At 37.0% G+C, this 27,201-nt stretch overlaps 1 protein-coding gene across 1 annotated transcript in view; it reads left to right on the forward strand.

Annotated features, from left to right (window-relative positions):
• The window catches only part of SCFD1 (sec1 family domain containing 1), a gene marked incomplete at both ends in the record, with an annotated part of 44,826 nt that extends 18,926 nt beyond the window's left edge, over window positions 1-25,900 (forward strand). The window contains 12 exons of the mRNA XM_079537455.1: window positions 207-288; window positions 7,684-7,780; window positions 10,745-10,815; window positions 11,721-11,800; window positions 12,345-12,407; window positions 13,278-13,353; window positions 15,557-15,610; window positions 19,115-19,167; window positions 20,514-20,547; window positions 21,757-21,822; window positions 24,836-24,904; window positions 25,877-25,900. Of these exons, the coding sequence (XP_079393581.1) occupies window positions 207-288; window positions 7,684-7,780; window positions 10,745-10,815; window positions 11,721-11,800; window positions 12,345-12,407; window positions 13,278-13,353; window positions 15,557-15,610; window positions 19,115-19,167; window positions 20,514-20,547; window positions 21,757-21,822; window positions 24,836-24,904; window positions 25,877-25,900 (769 nt within the window). The remainder of the gene's footprint in view (window positions 1-206; window positions 289-7,683; window positions 7,781-10,744; window positions 10,816-11,720; window positions 11,801-12,344; window positions 12,408-13,277; window positions 13,354-15,556; window positions 15,611-19,114; window positions 19,168-20,513; window positions 20,548-21,756; window positions 21,823-24,835; window positions 24,905-25,876) is intronic.
• Between the last annotated feature and the right edge of the window lie 1,301 nt (window positions 25,901-27,201).

Raw genomic sequence — 27,201 nt, forward strand, 5'->3', positions numbered from 1 at the left:
ACTAAATTGCCCACGTTGTTTGTATTTTTTTACTAATCAAGATAAAAAGTGTGTGGATTACTTTGCTTTATTTGGGATTCATTAGATCTATATTTTGAAATGTTTTAGTTAAACTGTACTGTATTCCATAATTTTTCTGTAGCAAGTATGCACAATTCAACTAATTGCTGCAACTCAGCAGATTAGTTTGTATTTAATCTTTTCAGCTCTCTTCCAGAACTTCTGGAAAAGAAGAGACTCATTGATCTGCATACAAATGTTGCAACAGCTGTTTTGGAGCATATAAAGGTAAGATGTCTCTCTGAGTTCAGCTTTCTATGAGTTAATTGTATTCCTTACCTGGAGAAAAATACTTGAGCAAGTGAAGTGAGATTTTAAAAAAAAAAAAAGTGAGCTTTCTGAACTGTATGAACCCTTTCATAAATCACAATATAACATTACCTAGTGTTGAAGGGTAAGGAGGAATGAATTTTGCATATCTATGTGTGAGAAGTGAGGTAAAAGCCCTTTTCTTCGTTTTGGAATTTACCACTATACTCTTGTTTTGTTTTTTACTATGATGGCCATAACCTTTATTGGGCTGAAATCTTTCTAAATTAAGTTTATGAAAAAAGTGTTTGGTTTATTTTTGGGACATGTCACGGCCAATTATGACTGAAGTCTGAGCACTAATGTTATGTTCATTATGTGCTTTATGCACTTGTCAAGAATACTGTTCACCAAATGAAAGTGATATCCAGAGATGTGGCAATAATGACGCAAGTTACCAAACTAGTCTTTTCAGCAGGGTCTGTGTTAAATGTCTTCTGTGTTATTTGTACTCTTAGGAAAGATATTTCTTCACTTTTCCGTTTGTCTGCTGCTCTTTTATCAGGGAACTTGCAGATAGTTTTGTATCAGGTAAAGACTTCGGTTATTACTCAGGTAATCTTGAAGATACATCTACTTCCACAGTAGACCAAGAGAAATTATAGGTGAGACTTTCTTTAAGAAACAGTGCATTTTTTTCTAGAAAGTGATTCAAGCACCAAGTGTCGTTGGAAAGTAGTTTAGAAAATGTTATCCATGCTATTTAAAAGTGATGGAATGCAACGTGTTCTGAAAACTACTTCAGCACTCCTCAAGTGTGTGAGGTGCATCCTCAGTTATTACTGCTGCTGAACTTTTTCTTAACCAAGCTCTATGAATGAATTTGTTTTGAATTTTAAGATATAGAACAAAATATAGAATAGTTTTAAGGTAAAAGGCACCTACAAAAATTGGATCCAACTATCAGACTACATTAGGGCTGATCCGAACTTAAAGCATACCATTAAAAGCATTATCAAAATGCCTCTTAAACATGGACAATCAGGGGGCCATCAACCGGATTTTCAAGAGGTCTGTTCCAGAGTCTTGACTGCCCATTCAGTAAGTTCTTCCTAGTGTCTAGTCTGAACTTGATTGAACATGGTTTTGAGCAATGTACAGGCATCCTGTCTCCAGGGAGAGAAGCTGAGCACCTCCTTCCTTCTCTCCTTTTCCTCCCCAGGAAGTTGTAGAGGGCAATAAGCTTGGAGAAAAGGAGGCTGATCTTAACAAACCCAAGGATTTGACAGAAATGATACACCCATACTTATATGAGTTTTTAGGACAGAAGCCAGATTTCAGAGTAGCATGTGGAATAGAAATAACAGCATTTCTGATAAACAGTGTCGTCTTTGCAAAAGTCTGAATTGGGATGTATTTGTTTGTTCTTGATTAGGTGTCACTGAGATACTTTCATGTCACCTTTAGTTGTCTTTCTGCAGCAGCCCTCTGCTAGCCTTAGTCTCCCTTCTCTGACAGGAGCCTGCCACTAGAGAGCTCCCAGGGAGCAGGGATCAGTTTATCCATAAATGATTCTTAATTCTTATTCTGCAGAGCGCTCTGTACTTTTTATTACAGAGCTGTAGAAGAATGTGAGACAAATAAGCATGTAGTTTCTTCAGTACATTGATGATGCGTGTCTCTATCATTGTTTCTTTGCTTTAGAAAGGATCACTTCCTTCTCCAAACACTTAGGAACTAACTAAACTCAGGCTAGTGCAGAAACAAGTTTTATTATTTTTTCCTCTGAAACTTAACTACACAAGAGTATTTTCCCTAAATGATTGTAAAATTCCTCCCAGTTGCTTTGTGCTGTTTTTTTTTTTTTTCCTCTCCTTTTCAATCTCTAGAGTGACAAAAAAATACCCATGCAAAGTGAGCAGGTTTAAAGTACAGGATGGTATGTTACTGTGTGCATTTCTCAGAAATACTTTCACCACAAAAATACATAATCTCAACCAGTACTTTTTAAAGAAAGTCTCATGATACTTTGAGGCAGTACTGCAGTGTGTTTTATGTGAGGTTAAAAGAGAAACCAGACCAGGATAAGAGGAAGATACGTTTTTGGGCACATGTACAGGTCATGAGGATCTAGTAAGACACTACACTTGTTTTCAGGTTATTTTCACTTTCACTTTGATCTGGAAGCACATTCAGACTCTAAAATAGATTCTCTGCATTGTCAGTTATGGTTTTTACTACAGTAAATATGAGTGGTTTTATTCTTGCAGGTGTGAGAATCAGTGCAAAGAATGCTATGAGACCTGCTCTAGTTAGCCTAAGTGAGTTTAATTTCTCTTACATCATATTTTAGTGCTCAGTTTACATCTTCTTTCCATGTGGTCTTGGATAATTTTCTAAGACACAGCCAGAGGAAACCAGAAATGAATCACATGCTCGAGGGTCCTGGCAGTTTTCTGGCATATTTAAATGTTTAGTGAAATGATGGAAAGAATGCATCACTTTTTTCACTAATTGAACCATCGGCTATTTATTGTCAGCGCTTAGAACAAATTCGTCTTTGTTATGCATTGATTCTTCTCTGAAGATGCTGGTAACTGATACATTTAAGACTAGAATTGCAGATAATCTCTCTCTAGCTACTGTGGAGTTTCAAGTAAAGCCTGTCTTTGCATGTCTGTCTCACACAGATGCTCACATTACTGAAGAATGTTAAATTATGGCATATACACTTATGCTTTTCTAAAATATTCATTAGCGAGAGGGGTAGATGTTAATCTTGCTAGAATTTTATATAGTTTTAAGTATTGAGTTTCTATGTAAATTACTAGCAGTGATAGATTACTGATCCATGTTTGGTTTGGGTTTTGTTGAATCCCCATGTAATTTTCTTACCACACTTCTCCCGTTTTGCTTGATTTCAAGATCTGATGCTGTGAAGGATTCCGTTATCTGCATGGCCTTCCAAATTAACCATTTCATATTTTTTAATGGAATCCCACTATTTTAATGGTTCTTTTGTAAAACAGGTCATGTTTGTCTTACCACAGGAACAAGAAAGTGTACACAGCTAAATATTTATGTCATAGTGGTCTGGGTCATTTTTCTCTAATTCAGCACAGGTGATTAAGTTACTGCCCAGCAAATAAGTTTTTTTTCTGAGTTCAATTGTATTGCCCTTTCTGTCATTATCTTGTGGGTAGTTGTGTACAGCTCAGTAAGAGGGAAATGGCTGTGTAGCTGCTGCTCCCAGCTTTCTAGAGTGCCTCTGCCTCTTGAAAGGAGCAGACTAAGCCAATTTGTTGCAGGAGGTATCCAACATCTAAACAATTTAAATTATACAGCCACAATTTGATTCATTATGGAATTGATTGATGTCATTAATTCACTACAATTACAAGAGTGATTAATTCACTTTGCTAAATCTTAACATAAATCAGGTACCTTTCAAAATTCAGATTTCACTCAGCAACAAGTAGTAGTCAGTAAGCATCTCTCAACCTTGAGGAGTAACCCAGAGAAGCATTCCAGACCTGAGGGGATTGCTACTGCGCAGCACACTGCTTCTGCAAGGAGAGCTCAAATCAGGCTTTCTCTGGCTGCTGTACTTAGAAGGTAAAGTGATTAGTCCTAGTCAGAATATCTTCTCTGTTTTTCATTGTTTCCCTCTGAGCCCTGTTATCAATAAACATGATGACATCCATCACACTTCAGTTACCTGGCTAGCCTCACTCATTCCATTGACTTCTGTGGGGCTGTTATTTCAGGTTGTTTTCTGTCAATGTTTTTGAGAAATTCCCTCCAGGAAGTTAAAATATGATTTTTTATTTTATTTTATTTTTTTCTGCATATTCTCTCTCTCCCTTTCTCTAAAAGGAAGTATCTCAGTAAAGAGGATAGGAGAACCTCATAATGACCTTCTAGGATGTTTCAGTTAATCCTCCTTTTCCCCTTTTCTGCCTTAAAAATGAAGGAATTTTATGCTTGTTTTGGAGGCCTGTGCTCAGGTGGAGATTTTGGTGCATTTCAGTAACTTATTTGAAAATGAATTTTGGCTTCATAACAGATTGTTTTTAAAGATGCTAAGTTGAAAGCTTTCACAAATATTAAATAAATAAAGAAGCTGAAATGTGGAGCTTTAATTACAATAGAGATCCTGTCCCTTAACTGGAAATGAGAAAGGTCATTGAATGGTGTTAGGGTGGAATAAGATGTTACATTAGGAAATGAGGAGCAGGAGGCAGAAAGGAATGTAAATGTAAACGCGTCTTTATTTTTCTTCACCTTGCTATCCAGCTTGGCAGCCATAAGGACCTCTTTCTTGCTGTCTTGTCTTGTTGAATCTACAGGATTGTTTAGCTCCCGTTCCCCAGCTTTTACTCTTGGCATGTCTGAGAGTTTGTCATTGAGTGAGAAAAATGGCACTTTCCTCTAAACCGGGACATCTGCTTCTTATCAGCACTTTTTGGAGTAGTTGGCTCTTTGGGAAGTAACTGTCTCATTGATATGACATATCTGGGAAATCTGTCAAAAGGTAACTCGTAGTGTTTGTGGCTATTCAGTAATCCTATGAAATTTTACTTGGTGTCCATCTAATTCCTCACATACCTGCATAAGAAAACTACTGCCCTAATGAGCACTTTCTCTGTAACGTTTGTCAGTCACCTGCTGATGAGAAAACTGAGTGGACTCACTGTATTGATCCATATCAGTAGGTGTGTGTGTGTTGTGTACTGTGGGCAAACATAAAGGAGGTGAGTTTTTTAGGATTGTCAGTTTTCTTTTTGTGAAGAGTGCGAAGTTCATGCTTCAAAAACCACTGTCCCAAATTTTGCAGAGTAAGTATGTAACTGCCATTAATATTTCTGTTCACGCTCTAAGTACTGTGGCTGTATGCAGCCAGTGAGTTTTCTTTGCTGCAGTTACTCTGTTTTTCCCTACCCAAACAGTCAGAAAGTAGCACAGAGTTGGGAAGAATTTTAAGCAGTTTGCAATGAAAATGAGTTAAGAATTGTAAATCTACTCTTACAATTTGAAGTATCTCATGTTTAAATTATTTTATTTAGAAATTGACCTGTAGACAAATATTTTGAGTTAACATATTTGTTTTATGTTGTAGAGTTTTACATGCCATCTGAATAAGTTTGTCTTAAATGAAACACCAGCTAAGATAATACAGGCACTGCCAAATTCAACAATAATGTATTTATCTTAATGAGATGAAGTTTCCACATTTTGTGAAATCCTCTGTTAGTTGGATGCCTTTTGTCTGGGAAAAATGTTTTAAACCTAAAGACATTGATTTTAACTCCTTGTAAGGAACTTAAATTTACTTAAAACACAAAAGGAAGTGAATATAATGCAAAGTCTGGAAAAAAACGTAGTGGCTTCTTTGCAATTGTTTTCTGTCTCTAGAGACAGTTAAGAAAGCTTATGATGCAAATTAGAGTTGTCCAGTCTTGTGGAGACAGGTCACAGAACGTGTCTGACATGCCAGATACCAAATTGCATCTGAATGAAACACCTGGAAAAAGGCTGGCAGTTCCTGTCTGTTGTCTGTACAGTAGTGTAGCATAGCCACAATCATTGGTTTACCTTTCAGCTGACTAAGGTATGATCAATGCAGGGCCATACAGCAGTGTAACTGTGGCTGTGAGTACCTTCCTAATATGAGTACAAGGCAAATACAGCTTTGAGAGAAGCTCTGTGTCTTTTTTTTTTTTTTTTCTCATTCCACACAACTTTTATGTAATGCCAGTCGCAGTGACAAACAAAATAAGATATTCTCCTACCTCTAGAAGTAGCAAGTGATCAATTCTGAGTTCACTTCATGGAAACTGCTGCAGAGATAGAGCTTATTAAAATATCTCTGAGTACGAGCTTCTACAAAGGCTGAATTAAATTGAGATGGTGTTCTGTAAGAAACTGCTCTTCACAATGTGTTGGGTAGATAGTAGTGAGAAGTAGGAGTTTTATGTGTGTGATACTGTAAGGCAAGTGGCTGCCTGCATAAGCTGACTGCCAACAATTTTCAATAGTAAAATACTCTTGTGACTTTTTATTTCGTATTTTCATCCCTAATTCTTACTATACTCAAATGTGAAATATCCTAATTTTCTTCTTTTCTCTTTCCTTCTTATCTTTGGTTTTTTTTTTTTTTTTTTTTTAATTTTTAATTTCCTTATTTGTGTTCTTAGGAATAATTGTAGTAGGATTCAGAAGCAAGTGAGACTTCCAGTGTTTTTCTGTTGCTGCCATTAGAACAACCACTGCACTGGGTTAAAAGGTGCCATAGCAATTTTTTATGCCTCAGCAACATCGGGCAGAAAATGTTCAGAATCTGTTGACCTGAGGAGAAAGTGTGGTGACTCGTGCCTTACTCTGCTAACACCATTTCAGTCTCCCAGTGACCACAGCGTGGAGCTGAAATGCTTCCAAGGCAGTGAGATGGAGATTCACTCTACCAGTCTCCTTCTGAAGTCGTTGCACAGCAGCATTCCTATAGCCTGAATGTGTTCAACAGGATTTAGTTAGTGGCCAGAAGTTAAGGTTTTGTAAGCTGAGCCATTGTAATGTTTGCTGTAATTCTACATTTTAATAAAAAAAACTGTGATGGAACATTAGGTTTCTAAATCAGTGCTGAAATGCATTCTTCTGCGTTCAGATTGAAACTGATCAGATGTGCAAAGCCTGGCTGTCTGTGCACATGCACTGAGTGCTGTCAGTAGTTGCATGGCCATTCCATAGAGCTTTTGCAGTAGCTGTGGTGTCCTCCCTAAAAAAGGATTTTCACAATTTGGTCTGCATGCTCTCGTAATCTGTCACAATAAGGCATTGTATATTTAGAGACTTTTTTTCCAGTGTTAGCCAGGTGACCTAATTATGAAGTGTTCCATCTTTATTGAAATAGCTCCTTCATACCAACAGACCTTCAGATTTGAAAGGAAAGCTCCCAGTCTTATCTGGGATGATGCTGTAGTGGATTTAGGAATTTCCTGCTTGTCTACATTGAGTACTTGTCTCATTGACTGAGAGACTTCATGTTCAGCATAAATTTGACACTATGTATGATGGCATGAAGTTTGCAGCTGCGGCAAAAGTAGAGTTTCAAACAAAGCTCCTCTTCCAGTCTAGTATTTGTACATTGGACCTCCCTTGCTTAACTTGCATTTTCACTTCTACTGTGAGAGTAGTGTCAATTTTCTGAGGTTGATAATGGCAAGCTTTTTTTTTTTTTTCTGGCGATTTATTTTAAAACTTTTTTTTTTTTTAAACAGTTGTGATGACTAAAACCTTTTGAAGAGGAAAGAAATATTTGTCACAGTATGAAGAATCAGTTACAGTTAATAAATTGTAATGTTTATTCTTACACAGACTAGAAAACTGGATGTGTATTTTGAATACGAGGAAAAAATAATGAGCAAATCTACTCTGGATAAATCTCTGCTGGACATGATTTCTGACCCAGATGGTGAGTACCTTAAATCTGAACTTGGTATCAACATGCTTTGAGATGCAATAAGCATGTGCTATAACTTTGTGGACGGTACAGAGCGTATGTGTGTTGCAAGCTGTGCAGCTTTATAAAGGAAACAGCTTGTCATTGATTCCAGTAGTGGTCTAGCGTGTTTATTAATAGGGGGATTTATATATTAAAAAAATGGTGATTTCTGCAGTTCCACAAAAATCCATTTCTAATTCTGTGTTGCTGAAGGCTGTAAGATTTTAACTTCCTTGCTTCTCAAGCATTTACTAATACAGTGTGGAATTGTGTGTTCTGAACAGCGCTGGTTCTTTAGAATCCCACGCATCATTAAAGCCAGAATGGAACAGGGCATTTCACTGGATTTGCTTAGATAAAGGGGCACTAGTGTAGGTAGGTAGCCTTTGCTTGAAGGGTGGGGAGGGAGATGGGTGGTAAGATGGTGGAGAAAAGGGAATCAAGCTATAAACTGGGCAGATGGCTGGCAGACGCATGGGGGTTTGATGTGCCTTCACACAGCTGTGGCAGATCTGTTACCAGCATCCAGCAGCAGAGCTTCCCAGCTGATTCACATCTGGTTACTACATACTGAAGCTTTACACACTGACTGGTACTTGGGTTCTCTATCAGCAGGAGTCACTGGGAACTGTTCTGTAAAAGGCCGAAGCCAGAATGTGTTCTCGGCTTTTTGCAGTGCTGTAGCATAGAGGCAGTGGCCTCACATAGCTGTCACTGGAACCTTTTAACCATGAACATCCTGGGTGTGCACAAGAAAAAGATTAGACATCTAAGCTAGAGTTTCCTTTATAAACTAGTTATTCCGTTGTTTATAGTAAATAATTAGCATTTCATATACTTTGCCTAGATAAAAGACAGTGGTGAAACAAAAGGATTTAAGTACCATGGTTTTTTCAGTGTATGCTGTCTTGCAAAACTAGATAGCTTCCAATTGTGTGATTTGCTGTTAGATACCAGCAAGGAATACTTACTTTGAAGGACTAATGCATCAAGTCTTCCAGCACACTCAGCGGTGAATATTTGTTTGTGTGATCTGTGGGGCACTTGCCTTATGGACAGTGATTCCTGCAGAGCTCTTCACAGCAGCAGACCTGAGCACTTACCTGCTTTGTCCTGCCATTTTTGCTGTCTGTTAGCAATTTACCACTCATGGCAATTAGCTGTTTCCCGGTTCAGGGGATATTACTGTATCCTGGAGTGGTACTAAAACCAGAGTTAATGATTTTGCTTTTCTCCATTAGAAAAGCAGTAGCTCTGATGGCTTCCCACTGAAAATGAAGTTGTTCTATTTGAGGTTTGTCAAGTTAAGTTCCCTGCAGAATATTTATCATCCCTGTCCTCCTCCCAGGCTGTCACAGACCATGGCTTAGGAGAAAAAGGGAAGCACTTTATAAGCAGCCTGGGTCTTGCAACTGTTTATCACAGCTGTGTTATATACCAGCACTACACTTCAAATACTTTTGCCAAGAGGGGAAAAAAAAAATGTTTTCCTAAGATTTATGTAAGTGTACATGATATAATCTAAGCATTTATTTTGAATTTATTTTTTTTGGTAGGAGAAAATATCACCTGCTCATGTCTAAGCAAGACACTTTTGTGAGCACAAACCTCCCAGGAGTTTTGCAGGCATGGTAAATATGCTCAGTGAGGGAAATGCTATCGTGTTCCAGCAGGTATTGCCATAAGCTATAAACTGGCAAGTTGGAAACCAAGTGTCTGAATCAGTTACAGAGACCAGGTTCTCTTACAGTGTCTCTTTAGGACATGCAGAGTGCGTTTTTAGCCAAAGACTCCAGAGGGATGTCTACTGCGAAAGCTGTTTATTGGTTCCTATGATACAGAGTTCTTCAGTTTTTGATCTTCTGGCTTACTGGTATTGGTTGAAGGTTATTAAAACTTTTTGTTTTGGAAACAGTTGAATCAAGTTATGAATGTTCGTTGTGACATTGCTTACTATGGGAGAGGCTTCTGCCAGACTAAATATGTGCTTATAAACAAAAGCTGCATATTGGATTAGGTGACCCCCCTGCTGTTGTGATCTATATTCCGTAGCTGGGAAGCATTTTTCTCTTCCCCATTAGTATGGAACAGTGTTGTTTTGTTTTGTTTTGTTTTTTTTAATGTAACCTGCATCTAAAGGCAGCAAGCAAACTTTTCTAGTGAAGTGCTGGATTACAGATTTGAAACATTTGCTTTGAGAATTGTTCTCTATTATTTGTGGTTCTCTTCTAGAAAAAAAGTAGATGCTGTTTGAATTCTGACATAGTTGGTTATAGTCTAAGGAACACAAGGATGGTCAGATCATCTGTTTGATCTGGCAGAGATGAATTTTGATTGCCATTGATAATGCTTCCCAAATATTTGCTGTAATCTTTTTCTCGAAGGAAATGGTGTGCTAAGAATTCAGGAGGTGAAATCCTTCCCAGAGACAAGTTGAAAGTTCAGTGTTTTTTTTCCTGACCAAAGGTTCAAACATAAGTGCTTTTTCAGCTCTCCTGGTTCAGTACAGCCAACTCTAGAGCTGCATAAACAAATTGAAGAGCTGGAAGAAAAAAAAAACTAAGCTATGGCTTATATTTTCATGCTTTTCGTCAGTCTCCTTCACAGTTCTTCTGTCTGTTAAATGCTTGTAGTTCCTGAAGTTGACGTAATGCCAGGAGGTAACTTACTTTGTATGTTACCCTTACGTGCAGAGCAGTGTTTCTTATAAGCAGATCTGGCAGGTGTAATTCCTTCCGAAACAGTGAGCTTATTAATAATTCTTAAATAAAATTGCTGAATGTCTTTTACTGCTGTGTGTACTGAACAAAGCCATGAGGAGAGATAAGGTCTGAATTATATATGTATTTATTTATAGTAATGGTTATTGTATGCATACGTGGAAGAGCAATTAACACTGCATAGTTACAGTTTTTATTGTATGTTTCACTGCAGCAGGAACTCCCGAAGACAAAATGCGACTATTTCTTATCTATTATATCAGCTCATCTCAGGCACCTTCAGAGGTACATTCTTTACAGCTCATGACACCACGTTTTACCAAGTAGGCTTTTCTGTGTTTGATCAGCCTTAAGTAGGTACTTGTGCTTTGCTGTGAACAGAAGCATGATATGCCCAGGTAATCCAAAAAACTTAAAATAAGTTCTCTGGTATTATCAAAGAATCTGTCAAACATTAGCTATTACCGTGAAGGATAAGCATGACTAGTAAGAAGGCAGATCGTCTTTTGAAACATTCAGTTCAGAGTTACTATGAAACTCATCTTGGTACACTTTCCACTATTAGTAGATTTTAAAAAGTTTACATGATGCTTTTCACTCTATCCTTGTATGTTCAAAGATAATTTGCTTAGTTGACTAGTGGATGCACAATGCAGAAATGCTGTTATCAGAACAATTCAGGAGGCAGTTTCTTAATAGTTCGTTAGAGCTTATGATTAATTTCAAGAACATTTTCTATTATACTGTAGAAATATTGTAATGTAGAATTAATATAGATAGCATGGAAACATTTCACAATGAAATGTTATACTGACTCAGACTAGTAGAAAAAATGAGTTTGGGTTGGGTAAGATGCTCTTCATTTTCACCAGCTGCTGTTGTGACACTTTACATAAACCATGATGCGGTCAGGTTTCTGAAGGATGTAGATATTGTAAACTGTTTCCTTAAAATGCATTTGCTACAAGTAGTTTTCACTAAACTTAACTGTACTTGTGGAATTCTGTGTGCTTACATCTAAGTTGTATTTTTGTACTTGGTAGAGGATGGGATTAATAATTGCTTTTTATCTAAATATTAAAAAAGCAAAGTTGTAGTATCAGTGAAGTTAATGTAATCTTGTATTTCACATGAGTTAATGAGTTAAGAGTAGTTTAAACCTGTTGTAATTCTCCACTTCATAATTTCAGATTGATTTGGACCAGTATAAAAAAGCACTGATGGATGCAGGTTGTAACCTAGCTCCTCTGAGCTACATAAAACAGTGGAAGTGAGTAATTTCCTTTTTTTTCCTATGTGAGGCTGTAATTGGGGTAACTTCACAGAATTCAGTGTGGATATCATACAGTGTAAATTATCCGTAAACGTTTATTCTGGCATAATCTTTGCTGTCATCTTTATGGTAATACATGCAAAAACTTACTTTACAATGGAACTCTAATAATGCCAGAACCCTACTCAGTGTGATGCATATCAGTGTTCTTAATTATACAAGACAGAAAAAATGTATTGAATTTGGTGAAAAGTTGGGTTTGCTCAGCCTCCAGACTTTGTGGTTCATGCCAAAGGGCTGCACTGCCTATCAGTTACTGTACATCTTATAAAAATAAATTCCCATTAAATACAAAATCTAATTCCTTTCAGCTTCTTAATCATTGTAGATGTAGACAAGAGGGATGCACATGAGAAATAGTTTCTTCCAGAAACAGTTTGAGAAGCATAAGTATTTTCACTTTCAAATGACTGGAGTGGAACACTGTACAGCAGGATGTGCCATGAGATGAAGCAATTGATTTCTACCCCTGCTTTCATAGGGCTTTCACTAAGATGGCTTCAGCTCCAACCAGCTATGGAAACTCTACGCCTAAACCTTTGGGGTATGTTTTTGATTAATTGTCAGTAAACCTTTGGGTTCTTCTGGTTAATTTAGTAGTACTGAAAGTGTAGTTAGTGCCATATGTAGCCTCGAATAAAACATTTCCCTATTTGAAAAATTTGTTTTTTAAATTAACAGTGCCTGGGACTTGCATAAAAAGAAACCAAAAAAGGGATATGTGGCTAAATCCAGAAAGTAATTTAATATAGTGATTCCTGTTACCTTCACGTGAAGTGTACGGGCTCTCATAGGAGAATTCAGCAAGAAACTAAGACAGCCAGCGTGCATAGCCTTATTTAATTCATAGCAGCAAACAAAAACAACCCTGTGTATTCAAAATGGGTCATCTGTAGGGCAGGAAGCAAGAATGCACTTACTTTTCTTAGGATCTCCTGGAGAGACTGTAGTTGGTTATTTTAAGACACAGAATGAAAAGGTAAGGCTGTACATAACCCATAGAAATTCCCTGCTACCAGCTGTATGTTCAGAAGTGCACTGTCATAAGGAGACTGTCACAGTACAGTTACTGATTTTTCCCATGTTCATATCAGAATTCTTTCTGTTTTCTTAGGTTGGAAAAAGAAAGAAATGGAGCATTCAAATCCTTCCACTACTGAAGGCTTTAACTATTGAGTGGATCATAGAGTAGAACACAAGGATCCTATTGATAGCTGAGAATCTAACTAACTGCTAAATTTTAGGTGTATTCCCAAACACTTGTTGCCATGCAGTTTGAAAAATAGCTTATTTCATGAAAAACTGAAGTAGTACCTTTGTTGCATTGGCTTTAATAGGAATTGGATATTAATTTTAAGCTTAAAATTATACGTAATGTGTTTTTTTTCACTTGCAATGTTGTTTTGGTTTTCAGTCTGTTTTCACGTGTTATGAATACAGGATCACAATTTGTGATGGAAGGTGTGAAGAACTTGGTACTGAAGCAACAAGTAAGTTTGTAGACCGTGCATTGTCAAGCAATTGTGAACACTGAGGAAAATGACTTTTGTTTCTTCTGTCGTGCTATGAGGCCTGCTCTGAAAGTAATGCCTTCTGTATTCTGTTATGGTGGCCCTCAGTGGCAGAGGAGTCTGGAAAAAATGGCACCCATGGTCATTCAGTGTTGTTTGCTGAATGTTTGTGGAGACCAAACAGTGGATGTGAGCTCAGTGAGGCCATGGGTGGTCAGTTTCGGCAGTGCAACAGCAGGTCCCCTCCAGTGGATTTTTACAAGTGTGGCATGTAGGCTCTTGTTCATGGCTGACAAAAACACAGAGCTAATGTAGACTGTGTTGAGAACAGTGCTTTGTAAATAAGGATTTTCTCTGTTAACAGAGTTCTTCGTATCTGTTGTAGTTTCTGGGGAAATAAACAGGAGATGCCATTTTCAGCATGACCCATGTTTATTCTGCAGATTAGTAATTCATAATGCAAAATTAAGTTTTTGCCCTGGATGTGGTGAGTTTGTATTGGAAGTTACATAGGTGGGTGATTAGAATCATAGAATCATTAAGATTGGAAAAGACCTAAGATCATCTAGTCTGTCAGGAAAAGAACTTTACTGATATAATTATGAAGTAGTGTCCTAGAAACCTCCAGCTGACAGAAGTCTTAACATACTGAGACTCCACTTATCTACTTAAATATGTTTACTAAAGAGGAAGAAAAATTTTTCCATGAAGGCTTCCTATTAGCTGTAATAAAAGGACTGAAGCAGAATATTGCACTTGTTTTGGTACTCACTCTTCTACTAAAATTGGATGCAGTACATTTTCTAAAATTCGGAAGCATTATGTTGCTATTGAAACTGAATTAGAACTAGCAGCAAAAAATAATGTTTGCCAACATGATTCCAGGATATTATTTTGCATTACAGGTTAAATCCTTAAGGTGTTGTAGGCTAGTGCACTTACTGAGTTTCCTAATCTGGCTTGGTATTTGTATTGCCCACTGGAAAACACCTCTAGATGTGAGACTTTTCTCAGCTGAGCAGAGGGTTAGTTTGGCTTACAGAAAGCACTGTTTATTACGTGTATCTCAGGCAATTTGTTGTGTCTGCACTATTTGCTATTACATCTTATGTTGTGGTTGCCTCCTCCTTGGAGGCATTCAAGGCCAGGCTGGATAGGGCTTTGAACAACCTGGTCTGGTACGAGGTATCCCTGCCTATAGCAGGGGGGTTGGAATTGGATGATCTTAAAGGTCCCTTCCAGCCCAAACCATTCTATCTGCCAGTGCTACTCTGACTTCCACACACGCTTTCGGAAACTGAAGTTCCCCTGGAACTAGTAAATAATATAATACAAGACAGTCAAAGGACTTGATGACATAACTGTTAGAAATTACAGTGGTTAGCTAACTGTACTGTTATGTCCATAAATGACATATTAACTATCAGTACATTGTATAGACCATTGGCACCAGGAGAATTTAAAGTTCGTGGAGTTCCTTTCCCAGTGAGCAGCAGAAATGCTGTTGTGATTGACTGTTACAATGGCAATTTGTTCCAGTGTGAATTTAATAGAGCATGGCTTAGGGATATAGAATTTCTAAGCTGAGGTTCTTGGAATGTGCAGAAGTGAGAAATAGTGCTTTCTACCTGTTAGCTGAAATTTAGCCAGTCTTTTTTTTTTTTTTTTTTTTTTTTTAAAAAAAAGGCACCTAGGAGAAGAGCCTAGATCAATAAGCCATGTTGCTAAACATTTCTATCGTGTAACATTGTGAAGCCTACGAAGTAAACATTCTTGTGTTTCCATTGTTGGAAGGTTCTCATATGGCAGTGCTTATACAGCTGTGCAGTATATGTTCATGATGGCACTTCATTATGAATAGGAGCCCATGGAATTTCCAGAATTCTGAAGTGAAGCTGGCAGCTTCTTGAAACAAAGAAGTTGAGGTGGAGGGGGTCTCATGTTGAGTGTTGACTGCAGAGGAAGCACTTTAGCTTTGAGAAGTAATTATTTAAAAAAATAAAAGATTGCAGTACCATCACCTGAATTAGACAGTTACTGTCTACTTCGGTACTGTTCAGCTACTTCAAAACACAAGAGCCAAACATTTTAAAGTAGTGTTTCAAATGTTGTGTTGATTGTCCTATGAATAAGGCTTAGCAAGCAATTGAGTATTTCATTAATTTCATGTTTTGTTTTGTAGAACCTACCAGTCACACGTATATTGGACAACCTTATGGAGATGAAGTCAAACCCAGTGAGTATAACTGCATTCACATAGGAGATAATTGTCAAATAGGTAATTGTCAAAGAGGTAATATGTCCAATGAAATCTTTAGGCTTTGTAATGGTAATATACCGTACTTATTCTTTGTTTACAATAATGCAGTGCTTTATTTCACCAATAGAAACATTGACATAATTATTCCGTACAATTTATTTAGCATAAAAGTACGTTAATCATGACATTTGATGGTGTTTCAAACTGTCTTTTTTTTACTAGGGGGGGAGGAAAGGCCTAGACTGAGCTTTTGTATTATACTGATCTTCTGTTATTCCTGAATTTGTAGAGGTTAAACAATGGTCTGAAATTGTTCTTGAATCAAAGGGATTTCTTTTAAGAGCACAGTATTAAAACTTAAGTAGATATGAACAGGGTTAGTACAGAAAGTCTTCCTTCCCTCATCTTTAAAACTTTGCTGTTTAAAGGAAAATGTTTTAGCAGTCTTTCACTTGAAACCAGTTTGGTTGATTGCTTTGTCAGGAAAGTCCACTCTTCCCGTTGTTCCTGTGAAATCTTAAATTTGCCAAAGTTAACAAAGCTTTGATTGTGCACAGTCAACACGAGTGCTAGAATGTACAGCTAAAAATAGCCAGAAATCTTTTGTCTAAGCCTTTTTTTTTTTTTTAATTCCTTCAATGAATCATGGATGTGACCATCCTGTACATAAGATAGTAATAGGATGTGGCAGACGCTCAACCTTTAAAAATGGCTTTGAAAAAAAAAAAAGTAAATGACTTTCAGGTGATTTTTTTCAGAACAACCTTAATGACTGTTTCTCATTTTAATGACTCATAATCACATGACATATAAAAACGGTAATATCTCACATTAGTTTATCTATACGTAGAGGTATGATACTACAAAAATAAATGTAGTACAAAGAACACATGGATTTTTGCAATTCTGGCTGAATTTTTGCATTATTCAGAGCTGGTCTGCTAGTGCCATTTGTATCCAGCAGTCCATCTTTATCTTTAACAGTGTGTGCCTGTATGAGTTAGCCGTTCACTTGTCAGCTCTTCTGAGCTATCCAGGACGAACAGGTTTCAGGGTGGGCTCCACACTGCAGTGGTTATGACAGAAACATAGGTAGGTGTGCATGGAAAGTAGCAAAATACAGTAGATTTAGCATAGTCTACTTGCTGCTTCAGATATTAGCAATATGGAGAGGCAGGTAAATAATAGAAGCAGAGGCAAATAACCAATCTATAAGTAGCTTTTTTTTAATTGTACTTTATAGGTAGTGAGTCATGATTGTTAAGTGGAAATAAATAGGTGTTATTTTCAGCAGCAGAGTAGATTGCTGTCCCTATTTGTAGGACTTTGATAAGATGTACAGGGTTAATGTATCTGGTCAACCAGTAGAGGTCACTCAGAACACTTAATACGGAAATCAGAAGTTAAAAACTGGTAGGTGAAAACAAACAAAATTTTAAAATAAATGCTAGCTTCCTCTGGCTCCAAGTTTAGGGACTTAGCTGGAGAAGTTTACAATTCATAGATTCTCTTCTTGCTGATGTGATGCTCTCACCTTGTAGTCAGAGAAGGCAGCTAAGATCACTTTGCTAGTGTAATACAATGGAAAGTGCAGCAAGTGACAGCTGAGCAGCAAGGTCCCAGGCTGATCAAGTGAGGACTTAAACAAATCTAACAGCCACAGAAACAGAGGAAGGAAGCTCTTACCTTTAGAAGGCCTCAGGTAGACAGGGATCTCCAGCAAGAGATGCCCTCATCTCTACTGCTGACTCTTAAATGAAGTCTGGGAAGGGGTGGATTCTGGTCTCTCAGGTGCACTGCATCCACCTGAGCTCCCCTGGGTTGGCCCTGGGGACTTTGACTTTGCATTTCTGCTACAGCGATCCTCAAGAAAACACTGATGATCTCACTTGAAAAAGGAGAGATTGTTTCAGTCTGTTAGGTTAAGTTGGTTCTCTACCATGTCAAAGATGAGAATACCTGATCCAAAACAGGAAGTCCTACCTTGCAAGTCATAGGAGACCAGGCAAGCCTTTAAGGAGGAGTCCTAACACATACTCTTTAAGTAAATTCAAGAAGGAAAATAAACACAATGCGTTGCTATTTGTTGGTCACTTTTCCAGTGTCAATTTAGCATTTATTTAATTTTATGCCCACAGGAGAGATACTCAGAAGTAATAATGAAAAAATGTTTTTGATCTTATTTAACTCTTATAATTAGAAGGAATTATGGACTAATGCCTGAAATAAAATCAGGGATTCCCTGCTGAAGTTTTCTCAAATATGTCTCAGTCCCATTTAGTGCTTTCCACATGTTTCTAGCTCTCACTTTTTAGAATTGCTGTACCACCACTACAAACCAGGCTCCAAGGTCATGAATGGGGGCAGACTTGGTGACTGTCGCTGAAATTTCCAGTGGAGAGTATAAATGCATTTATTTATATAGTCAGTGTGAAATTAAATTTAAAATTAAATTCTTTAATAAGATACATGTGAGGATATTTGTTTTATATAATTGCAAAGGTTCTTAATATCAAATTATATTTTCTTTATGTCCAACTGCTGCATGTATATTAAGTACTTTGTAATATTACATATAGATTTACCTTGTGTGCACTAGTAAATCCTACAGCTAGTTTTCTACCACTAGAAGATTATTTGTTCCACAGAACGCAGAGATCTTGCTTGTAAGCACCCAGCTGAAATCCAGTTCAGACTCACATACGCTTCATCGATAATGTAAAATACCTGGATGAAACTGTAGTATAGGAACAGACTAAAGCCAAGCAGTTGTCAGAAGCAGTTATTAAGAAGCTTTGTTTTTCATCTGTAAGACTTGGTAAAAACCCTACTTGTTGCCAGTAAAAATATTGGAAGTGCCTCACTGTTTTGCATGAAGAAAAAAAAAAAAAAAACTTTTATAGTTCAGACAGTCAAACTTTTCAAATTCTTGTGGAACTCATTTCTTCCTCACAAGCTTAATTTTGGTTTAATAGCAGTCATAAATCATGAAATGAAAAGGGTAAGTTTCGTAACAGTAGCAGATTTTGATCTATCTTGTATTTTGTATTCATTGCCTTAGAAGTGTTTTGGTTTATGGTATTAAATCACTAGCAGATCTCTGTAACCTGGAAAATGTTAGCATTTGTAAGTCAGTCACAACTAACTGCCTGATGTTCTTCTAAAGCTGGTGACAGCTTAATCTTTCTTTCTACATATTGCTTTTCTGTTGGGATTTATTATGCAACCAACAGAAGTATGTCTTGGAAATTGTGTAATAATCAAGTGTAGCTGAATCAGAAACAGTTTATCTCTGTTTATGCTTCCCTGGTTCTGTTATGTACAAATATTATGTGTGCACACCCCAGTTAACTTGGAGTGATGCATCTGCTGGAATTGGAAAATCATGGCGGTTTGACTGATTGCCATTTCATGGAACAAATGCAGAAATTCATGAGCCTAAATCCATATCTTTTGAGATTTAAACATTCTTTTGAATAGGAGACAGATGACTACCGATACTTTGACCCCAAGATGCTACGGGGCAGTGACAGGTGAGTCTACTGTCAGTCTTGCTCATTTCCTTCTCTGGGAAAAGGCTAACTTGAAATAATTATTATGTTATTGCTGACTCTATAAGATCTCTAACTGTTCATTTTAAGACAAGATGGTTGATATGGAAGGAAATCACAATTGAAACCTGGATCAAACAGATATGTTTCTGTCAAAAAGAAAATCCTTGTTCCAGTGACTGTGCTGCTAATTTGTACACCAGTCACAGGAATGTGTAATGGTATTTAACATTAATTACTATTAGAGTTTTTTTTAAATACTGCTTGGTTTCTTTGAAACTGTTTTTACACTGTTAAAAAGTCACTGAGCAGCCCACCAAAATTTCAATTTGAGTACAACCCTGTTTAGTGATCGTTCAGTAGATCTTTGAAAACAAAACAGGCTGCGTTTGCTCCTGTATAGACAGGTGCACATGTAAGTTCATGTGCTCATACATGAAGGGGCAGTCACTTCACTGGTAAACTGTAAGAATGAAAGAGGAATTGCACTAGAAGTTTACAGGCTTCTGTCTTCTGCTTCTGGGAGCAGTATCCATGCCTGATAACCTTGCTTCCAATATTGTAGATAACAGAGACTGTAATTTTAACATGCCTTCTAAAAACTCAGCTGTGGGAAAGCTACTGGCTCATTTAATTTCAGAGGTTTATTACTTGGTGGATATATACCCCTGCTTTTAGTTATTTGCATTAAATAAGAATTTCATCTGTCCAGCTTCCATCTGTTCTTGAATCATGGAAATTAAATTTCCAATAGCATTAAGTAATAATGGAAAGCAAATTTCAAAGAATATGAACGTGAAGTATTATCACAGCTGCATTGCAACTCTTTTTCATGCTGCTTTTGTAACATTTTGAGGATTTTTCTCTACCACCCGAACTTCCTTGTCATTTCAATTCTGATGTTGCTGTAACTGATAATCACTTCTGGGATTCTGAAGCATCTGTAAGCAGAAGTGCAGGCATCACATAGATGCTGATCACATTGATGCAGTTGTTACTCCTGTGTCTCTCACTGTGGTTGTGCTCCTAGCTAGCAGCACTGGAGTTTTGAGCATAAAAGAAGCACTGTCATAAAACTCATGATTCAACCCTAAAACTGAGGAAGGTAAAGCTATTCACTTTGTGTATGTGTTCCTATAAATGATTATTTTTCATGAAAAATAATTCAATAATAGCTTTGAACAATACTTGCCTTTCTGCATTGTACTTCACATTTTTGTCTAATATAGTTTAGAATTCCATAAACACAGGTATTACTACTAAGAATACTAATATAAACATAAATGTCTAATAAGATTTAAGTTGTAGGTGTTTTTCTTTCTTTGTAGCTCAGTTCCACGAAACAAAAATCCATTCCAGGAGGTGAGTCATGTAGAAGTTACTTGTCAGTGTGCATGTATAAAAAAAAAAAAAAAAAGGAAAATAGCATTTTTTGGTAATAAAGAAGAGACCTTGCTTTGCATGAATCGCTTATTTTGCTTACCTCTAGTATTAATTGCAGTGAGCTGCCATTCTGAAAATGTCTCTCCCTCTTCAGTGAGCTGTGTAAGCATTAAATAACAGCGAAGGAAAAAAAAATCTCAAAAATGCTTCTGGAGATAACTATAGTAATAACACCATATTTGGGTACTCAGTAATTTAACACCCCCATTTTTATACTAGACCTTTACAGTGCTCTCTAAATTTAATTCTCTTTTCAGTCATGAGCGATAGTGTTGGCTATGAACTTAAGTGAGACTTCTTTAAGCAACCTCTGTGATTTAAGGAAATAACTCACAAAAGCAGCAGAACAGCTCCTGCTGCCACGTGCTCCTTTTTCATTTCCTACAACTGCCAGTAAAGTTTGGTATTTTTCAACAGAAATGTTTACAAATAGAAGACTTACTTACCTGTTCATTACTAAGTTTGCCTCAGCACTGCGTGCATGTCCCCGAGTTTTCTGGATGATTTAATTCTCCTCCTGTGAGAAAAAAAAAAAAAGAACTTTTCTGTGTCACAGGGATCTGCCATAGCAAAAATGATAGAGAGAGAGGCTACATCAGACAATACTGCATAGTGAATTGTTAATTCAAAGAATGGAACTGTTACATTTCCTTATTCTATTCATTAATTGTTCAACATGTTTTAAAAAAGGCATCAGTATTTTCTGGGCTATATTTACCATGTTGCAGTACTAAGTAGGAAGGGGAAAGACAATGAAGAAGTGTTCTTTTAATAAATAGAAATATTTTGTTTTTCAAATTAGTTTGCAAGCATCCACAAAAATACTCCAGCTGCTCTTATGGAACTGGAGCCATCTCCACACAAAAATGCAACGTGTTGAAACTGCCTGTTTCACCTATTTCGTAGTAGGACAAAGAAATATGTTAAAATAAGTATTTGTTATTTTGCATCCCAGTAAAACTCTCGTGTTCTTGGAGTGGAGAGCTAGTTAATCTGTGCTGGGTTCTTATCAGACTGAAGCACGATGAAGACAGTTTTTGTTGCATTAACTGATGTGGGTATATACTTCACTACTGAAATATTAAGGATTTGATTACATGTTCTGATTATGTTCATGTTGTATTTTAGGCAATAGTCTTCGTAGTTGGTGGAGGCAACTATATTGAATATCAAAATCTTATTGACTACATAAAGGTATGTGCGCTCTGTTGGTAGTTTCTAACTTACTGATATAAACCGTTACATAGTTTCAGATATAAACAGTTTCAGACACTGTATTATGAGACATAATTAAGTCTTATGAAATTGAGGGTTACATTGGTACTATGCATACCATGCAGGTAAAAACTTATGTAAGAATTCAGTAGAAAACAGGGATGATAATTTCAGAATGCTAGTTACTGTTTCTGGCATTTTCGTTCATGTTGCATTTCTGACTGCAAGCAGTGTGCCACCTACCAAAGCAAGGATCACGTTTGCATCCATCTCTTAATGCTTCTTACTTGGCTACATTTAGAAGTTTAGAAGTAACAGGCAGCTCGTTCTCAGCATGCTGGATCATGTGATTCTGTGTGGAAATCATGTGATGTGCAAAGAAAAAAAATATGGAACCAACTGTATAATTGATGGGGGAGGTAAAGAGATCTGAAGTCTCTAGTTCCACCTGGCCAGCCTAAACAGAATGTACATACACCAAAAACAGCAGCTGAAAAAAAAAAAAAAAACCAACATGTTTAGAATTCCTGTGGGAGCAGAAATGAGGTAGAAGCACTTTCCAGATGTAAAAAGGAAGCAAAGGAAAACTTGATGAAGTTTTGAATTAGGTAAGAGCAGCAAAATACTACTCTTCGTTCTAGATTTTACCTTGCTATGCTTCTATCTGGATCAAGGCTTTTCCCTGAAAATAATACATATGCAACATTGGTAACAGAAAAGTATTTTTTCATGTGCCAAGACCTGAGAGTTTTACATTCCTGTTCCAGTATATCTTGCAGAACATGAAGTCAAAACTGCACACGGCTGTTTTCCTCCTTTAGCGGGCAGCTGTTTTGGAACAGAACTGGGAAAAAGAGAGGAAAAGGAAAGTTACACAGTTGTGGGTACAAGGAGAGGACAGGAGGACCAAAAATTTCAGAGACATTGACAGAGATTAGACATGCAGTTTAAGCTGAAATGTGCTGTACATTTCTCCAGACTATTTCAGCAGTGGGTTATGACCTTGCAAGAGGGAAGTCTCCTTCACCTGTGCTTGGTTAGCCCCTCGCTTCTGAAAAACAAAGAGAAGTTACTGAAAACTTGATTCCATTCACCCTTCTCCCAGGAGACTTGCCCACCTCACCAGATGTCTCTTCCACGCTTAGCCAGTGCAGTTTGGCACACTTCCATGCATGTGGTGTAGTTCCAGCATCTGTTGTCTCACCAGATGTAGCTTATTAATTATTCTAAAATTCAATCAGTTATCCTTCAGACTGAAAAGGAAGAAAAAACCCAACAGGTCTGTCCTCGCAAGCAGATACAAAGATTTTATTCACTGCTTTATTTTTTTAAGCACTATCAGTTTTTACCAGTTTGCCACTGAAAACACAGAAAATCTGTGAAAGCTTTCTGAAACAGGAAGCAGTGTTCAGCTTTGGCATTTTGGGGGTTTTTGTAGGAGACTTAACCCTTAAACCCAGTTATTTTCAGTTCTGTGCTAGAATCTCACTTCATCATAAATCAAATATTGTTCATAGTTAGGAAGATTGTACTTTGAAAAACATACGTTGGCCAACAACATGCTGAAAATGCGTCACCAAAACAACTTCAAAGCACAGAGAAATTTGGCTTGTCCTTTTGTTTTTAACAATATATGAAAGGAAATAAGTGCTGCCTGACTGCCTGCCTCAGCTAGACATTATCATTTTGCACAACAAAATCAAATTCTGCACAGCTTTAAAAAAAACAAAACAACAAGCTCTGGTGTTGCATTATTTACAAGGCTAAGCAGCTTCAGCTTGGCTCCACTAACTTCTGGGTGATACATCTAAGTGTGCTGAGTAATTACCTTGGAGCATGGATATGCTTGTATTCAAAAATTACACTTTTAGTAGAATTTGTTTTCATAAGATGGATTTTACAGGAATGTGTATTTTGCAGCCTAAAAAGGCAACAGTCTCTCTTCACAATTGTGCCTAGTGTTTCTTTATGTTTATGTTACTGTGCAGCAGTAAGTGCTACCATTCATATTACGGAAAATAGAGTGTCAAGATTCCAGTTCAGATCAAAATCAGACCTGTTCAGGCTTCAAGATTAAATGTAGCTGAAAGGTGGGGAGAACCAAGTTCAAGCTTTTGCTTAGTGACAACAACAACTTATTGCAACAAACCACTCCAAATTAATAAAGATGAGGAGATGAAGCAGGATTACCATCTCCCAAATTAGCATGTGCCCACCAGCCACTGTTAAAATCCAGTTCTGTGACTCTGCTGAAACAGCACAGCTGTTATCAGCTATGAAACAAAATCATTTTGAAGAGGGTCCTCTTCCTGTTTTGCCTTTTTTAAAGCAATTTTTAATTTTGTATCAGAAAAAAAAAAAGACAGTGAGTCCTCTTCTGTATTTGTCCTCTCAGTTCCCTGGCTGCTTATCATTTATCACTCACATAGAGCTCACATAGAGCTAGTAAGGTGCTTTCTGTTTGTTTATTGTTGTTTTAAAATCACATCAATGATCAAAAAAACAAACCCATTCTGACTATAAGGGAAAGTACTCAGTAATTCAATAGTGAGACAGATTGCTGGAGCCTGCACTCGAGCTTTGAGGAGCCGTGGGATTATTAGCCAATGCTGGGCATAAACTCAGTCTAAAACTATGCATTACTTACACCATTTTTTCACTTCTGCAATGCTGTGTTGTCAGACAAGTGCTATCAGACTGCTCATTGCAGGCTAGGATCATTATGTATCCAACTAAATTCAACATAATATTGTTTCAGTTGTTTTTTTTTTTTTTTTTAAAGTTATTTACAAGTTTTTTTTTTTTTTTTTTTTTTTTAAAAAAAACCCTTTTTCAAATACGGAAATAAATAACAGAAACTTTCTAGTTCTACCACTGGCAGAGCTGTAGGACTTAAGGATCATGGAGAAATACACTTTTTAGTATGCAGTTCGTAGAAGCCACTTGTGCTACTCCTAACACTTGATTTCTTTCCATCTTTTCTTTTTCTTAGGGTAAACAAGGCAAACACGTCCTCTATGGCTGCAGTGAACTATTTAATGCTACACAGTTTATAAAGCAGGTAGGTACTTCTAACAGTAACTCTGTAATACTTGTTACTGTAATAACTGTGACTTCCGTGACTGGTTTTTAACTTCTATCTCTATGGATTTTTGTCTCTGTAAAAACAAATTGATGTGAAAAAAAATGATACAGTTTTGTTACTGTTCTTCACTTTATTTAAATAGGGGGTAAGGCCTGTGTTGTCAGTGTGAGTTAACAGGCAATGCAGCTGTAATAGTTCTTTGTAACTAGCTTAACATAAAACCTACCGGGGGGGACGACGACAAAATCAGTTCTGAAGTTCTGACACTTTTTTTTCCACAAATAGGACCTTTCCAGGCTATTCTAGCAACTCTCCTGAATTAAAAATTGCTATTCATCTGCAGTCTTGAAATCTGTGTTTAAGTTTTGCTGTTTAGGAGTACTGGAACTGTGGGAGCTTCAGCTTATCCCCAGTTGTTTTTGGTTTTTTTTTGTTTGTTTTTTGTTGTTTTTTTTTTTTTTAAAAAACAGCATTAAAAAGAAAGTTGTGATGCTGTTACTTCTGACCCTCTCCAGCAAAACTGCAAAATACAAGTTATTCACAGCGCTCAGCCCTCCAGTAGCTGTCACCACCTGTGCTTTTACTGCCTCCCTAAATTATTCAGACCTACATTTTGAAGAACTGAATTCACTAAGGTCTGTTACACATGAAGGAGAAAAAACAAATGCTGCTTACCATCATACAGTTCTTCAATGAGCTTAATTTCCTTGTTTCACCAACCCTGATTGTACATACCAGCCTTAATGCTGAAATTTATTCATATCTCAGGATTTGAAACCTAGAACCTCTTGTGTGGGGTTATGCATTAAATATTCTAACACTTGCATGCTTTTAATTGGTTATTTCTCACAAGGCTTGTAGGACAAAACGTTTACTGTATGCACTGAATATTAACATGCTGAAAGAATAATGTTACCAACCTAATCATTTCTGTCTCTTCATGTGTAGCTTTCCCAGCTTGGCCAGAATTAAGACTGAAACACCATGACCTGAATATCACCATGACAAAGAACTGCTACAGCATTCAGATAACTTCAAATCTATTATTTTGTCACAATATTAAAACTTACAACAGCTTCATTAATATATCTTCTCAAGAAATCTGTAATTAGTACTGTGTATATCAACATTTCTGAAATAAACCTTAAAATGTGCGATATTTTTGTTGAGCATTAAGTCATATTACTTTCTAAATGCAGTATTAAGTGTGGCTATGACAGAGCTGTCTGATCAACATAGCATTTTCAAGATCTCATAGACAATTTCTGTTCCAGTAAACAAAGCAATATTTTGAAGAAAAGGTCAGTCTTTCTTCAGGAGCTGTGTTCATGAAAGCCAGCTACCTTCATTAAACAAAACTGAAATGACAAAACTGCCTTTCAGGACCACAGACAAATAGCCTTAGTGCACGACAACTGCAGCTTCTAGCTGTCACCCTTTAACTTTACCGAAGTCCTTGGTTCTGCACCATCTTCACTCGGTGGTCTGAAGATGTATTTGAAATTACCTTCAGTACAAGTTTTTGATACAGTAGTTTAGCTTTGTCTGTTAAGCTTATGTGTTTTTATTCATCTACTTGTCTAAAGAGTCATACAGTTTCAAACTGTAAATCCTTTAATGATTTTCTTCTGCACTTTTTATTGTAATTGCTTTGACTGTTATGTTTGGGAAGAAACCAAGCCCTACTCATAGTACAGCTCAGTAGTGTTTAATAAGCACATGTTTAAAACACATAATAACAGTTGCTGGAGGTAGAGCTGGTGCAGGAACAGGCAGCAGTTCAAGGATTTTCATTATATAATTAACGTCTGCCAGTACTGACAGATCCTGAGAGTGTGTACAGGGATTGAGAGAAGACAGCATGATAGATTTGAGTCTCTGCCTCTAGAAATATTCCTTCTGAAAATACCACTTCTGCCTTTCAATAAGAGGTCTAAAGTACTCATAAGTAACAAGGAAACAATGCGGATTTATTAACAAATAGTGACACCCTAAGAATTACTGGTATACTGTATATGTTTGTGAGCATTTCTTTGCACTATTCTTCAGCATCTGATGCTAATTCTGCTTTAGAAGCAGTACTTTCCCCCTCCCCATAGAATTTTTTTCAGAACATCTACACAAGAAATACAGTTGATCTCTTCCTTAAAAATCACAATGAATGTGTCAGTAAAGATTTATATAAACTAGACTCTTATCAAAACTCAGTGTTACTTAATTATCTAAGCTGAGTCTTGTAAGATACTCCACATTACTACTTTATACATCCAAGT

This window comes from Tetrao urogallus (genome assembly GCF_951394365.1).
Source record: "Tetrao urogallus genome assembly, chromosome: 6".
Classification (NCBI taxonomy): Eukaryota; Metazoa; Chordata; class Aves; order Galliformes; family Phasianidae; genus Tetrao; species Tetrao urogallus.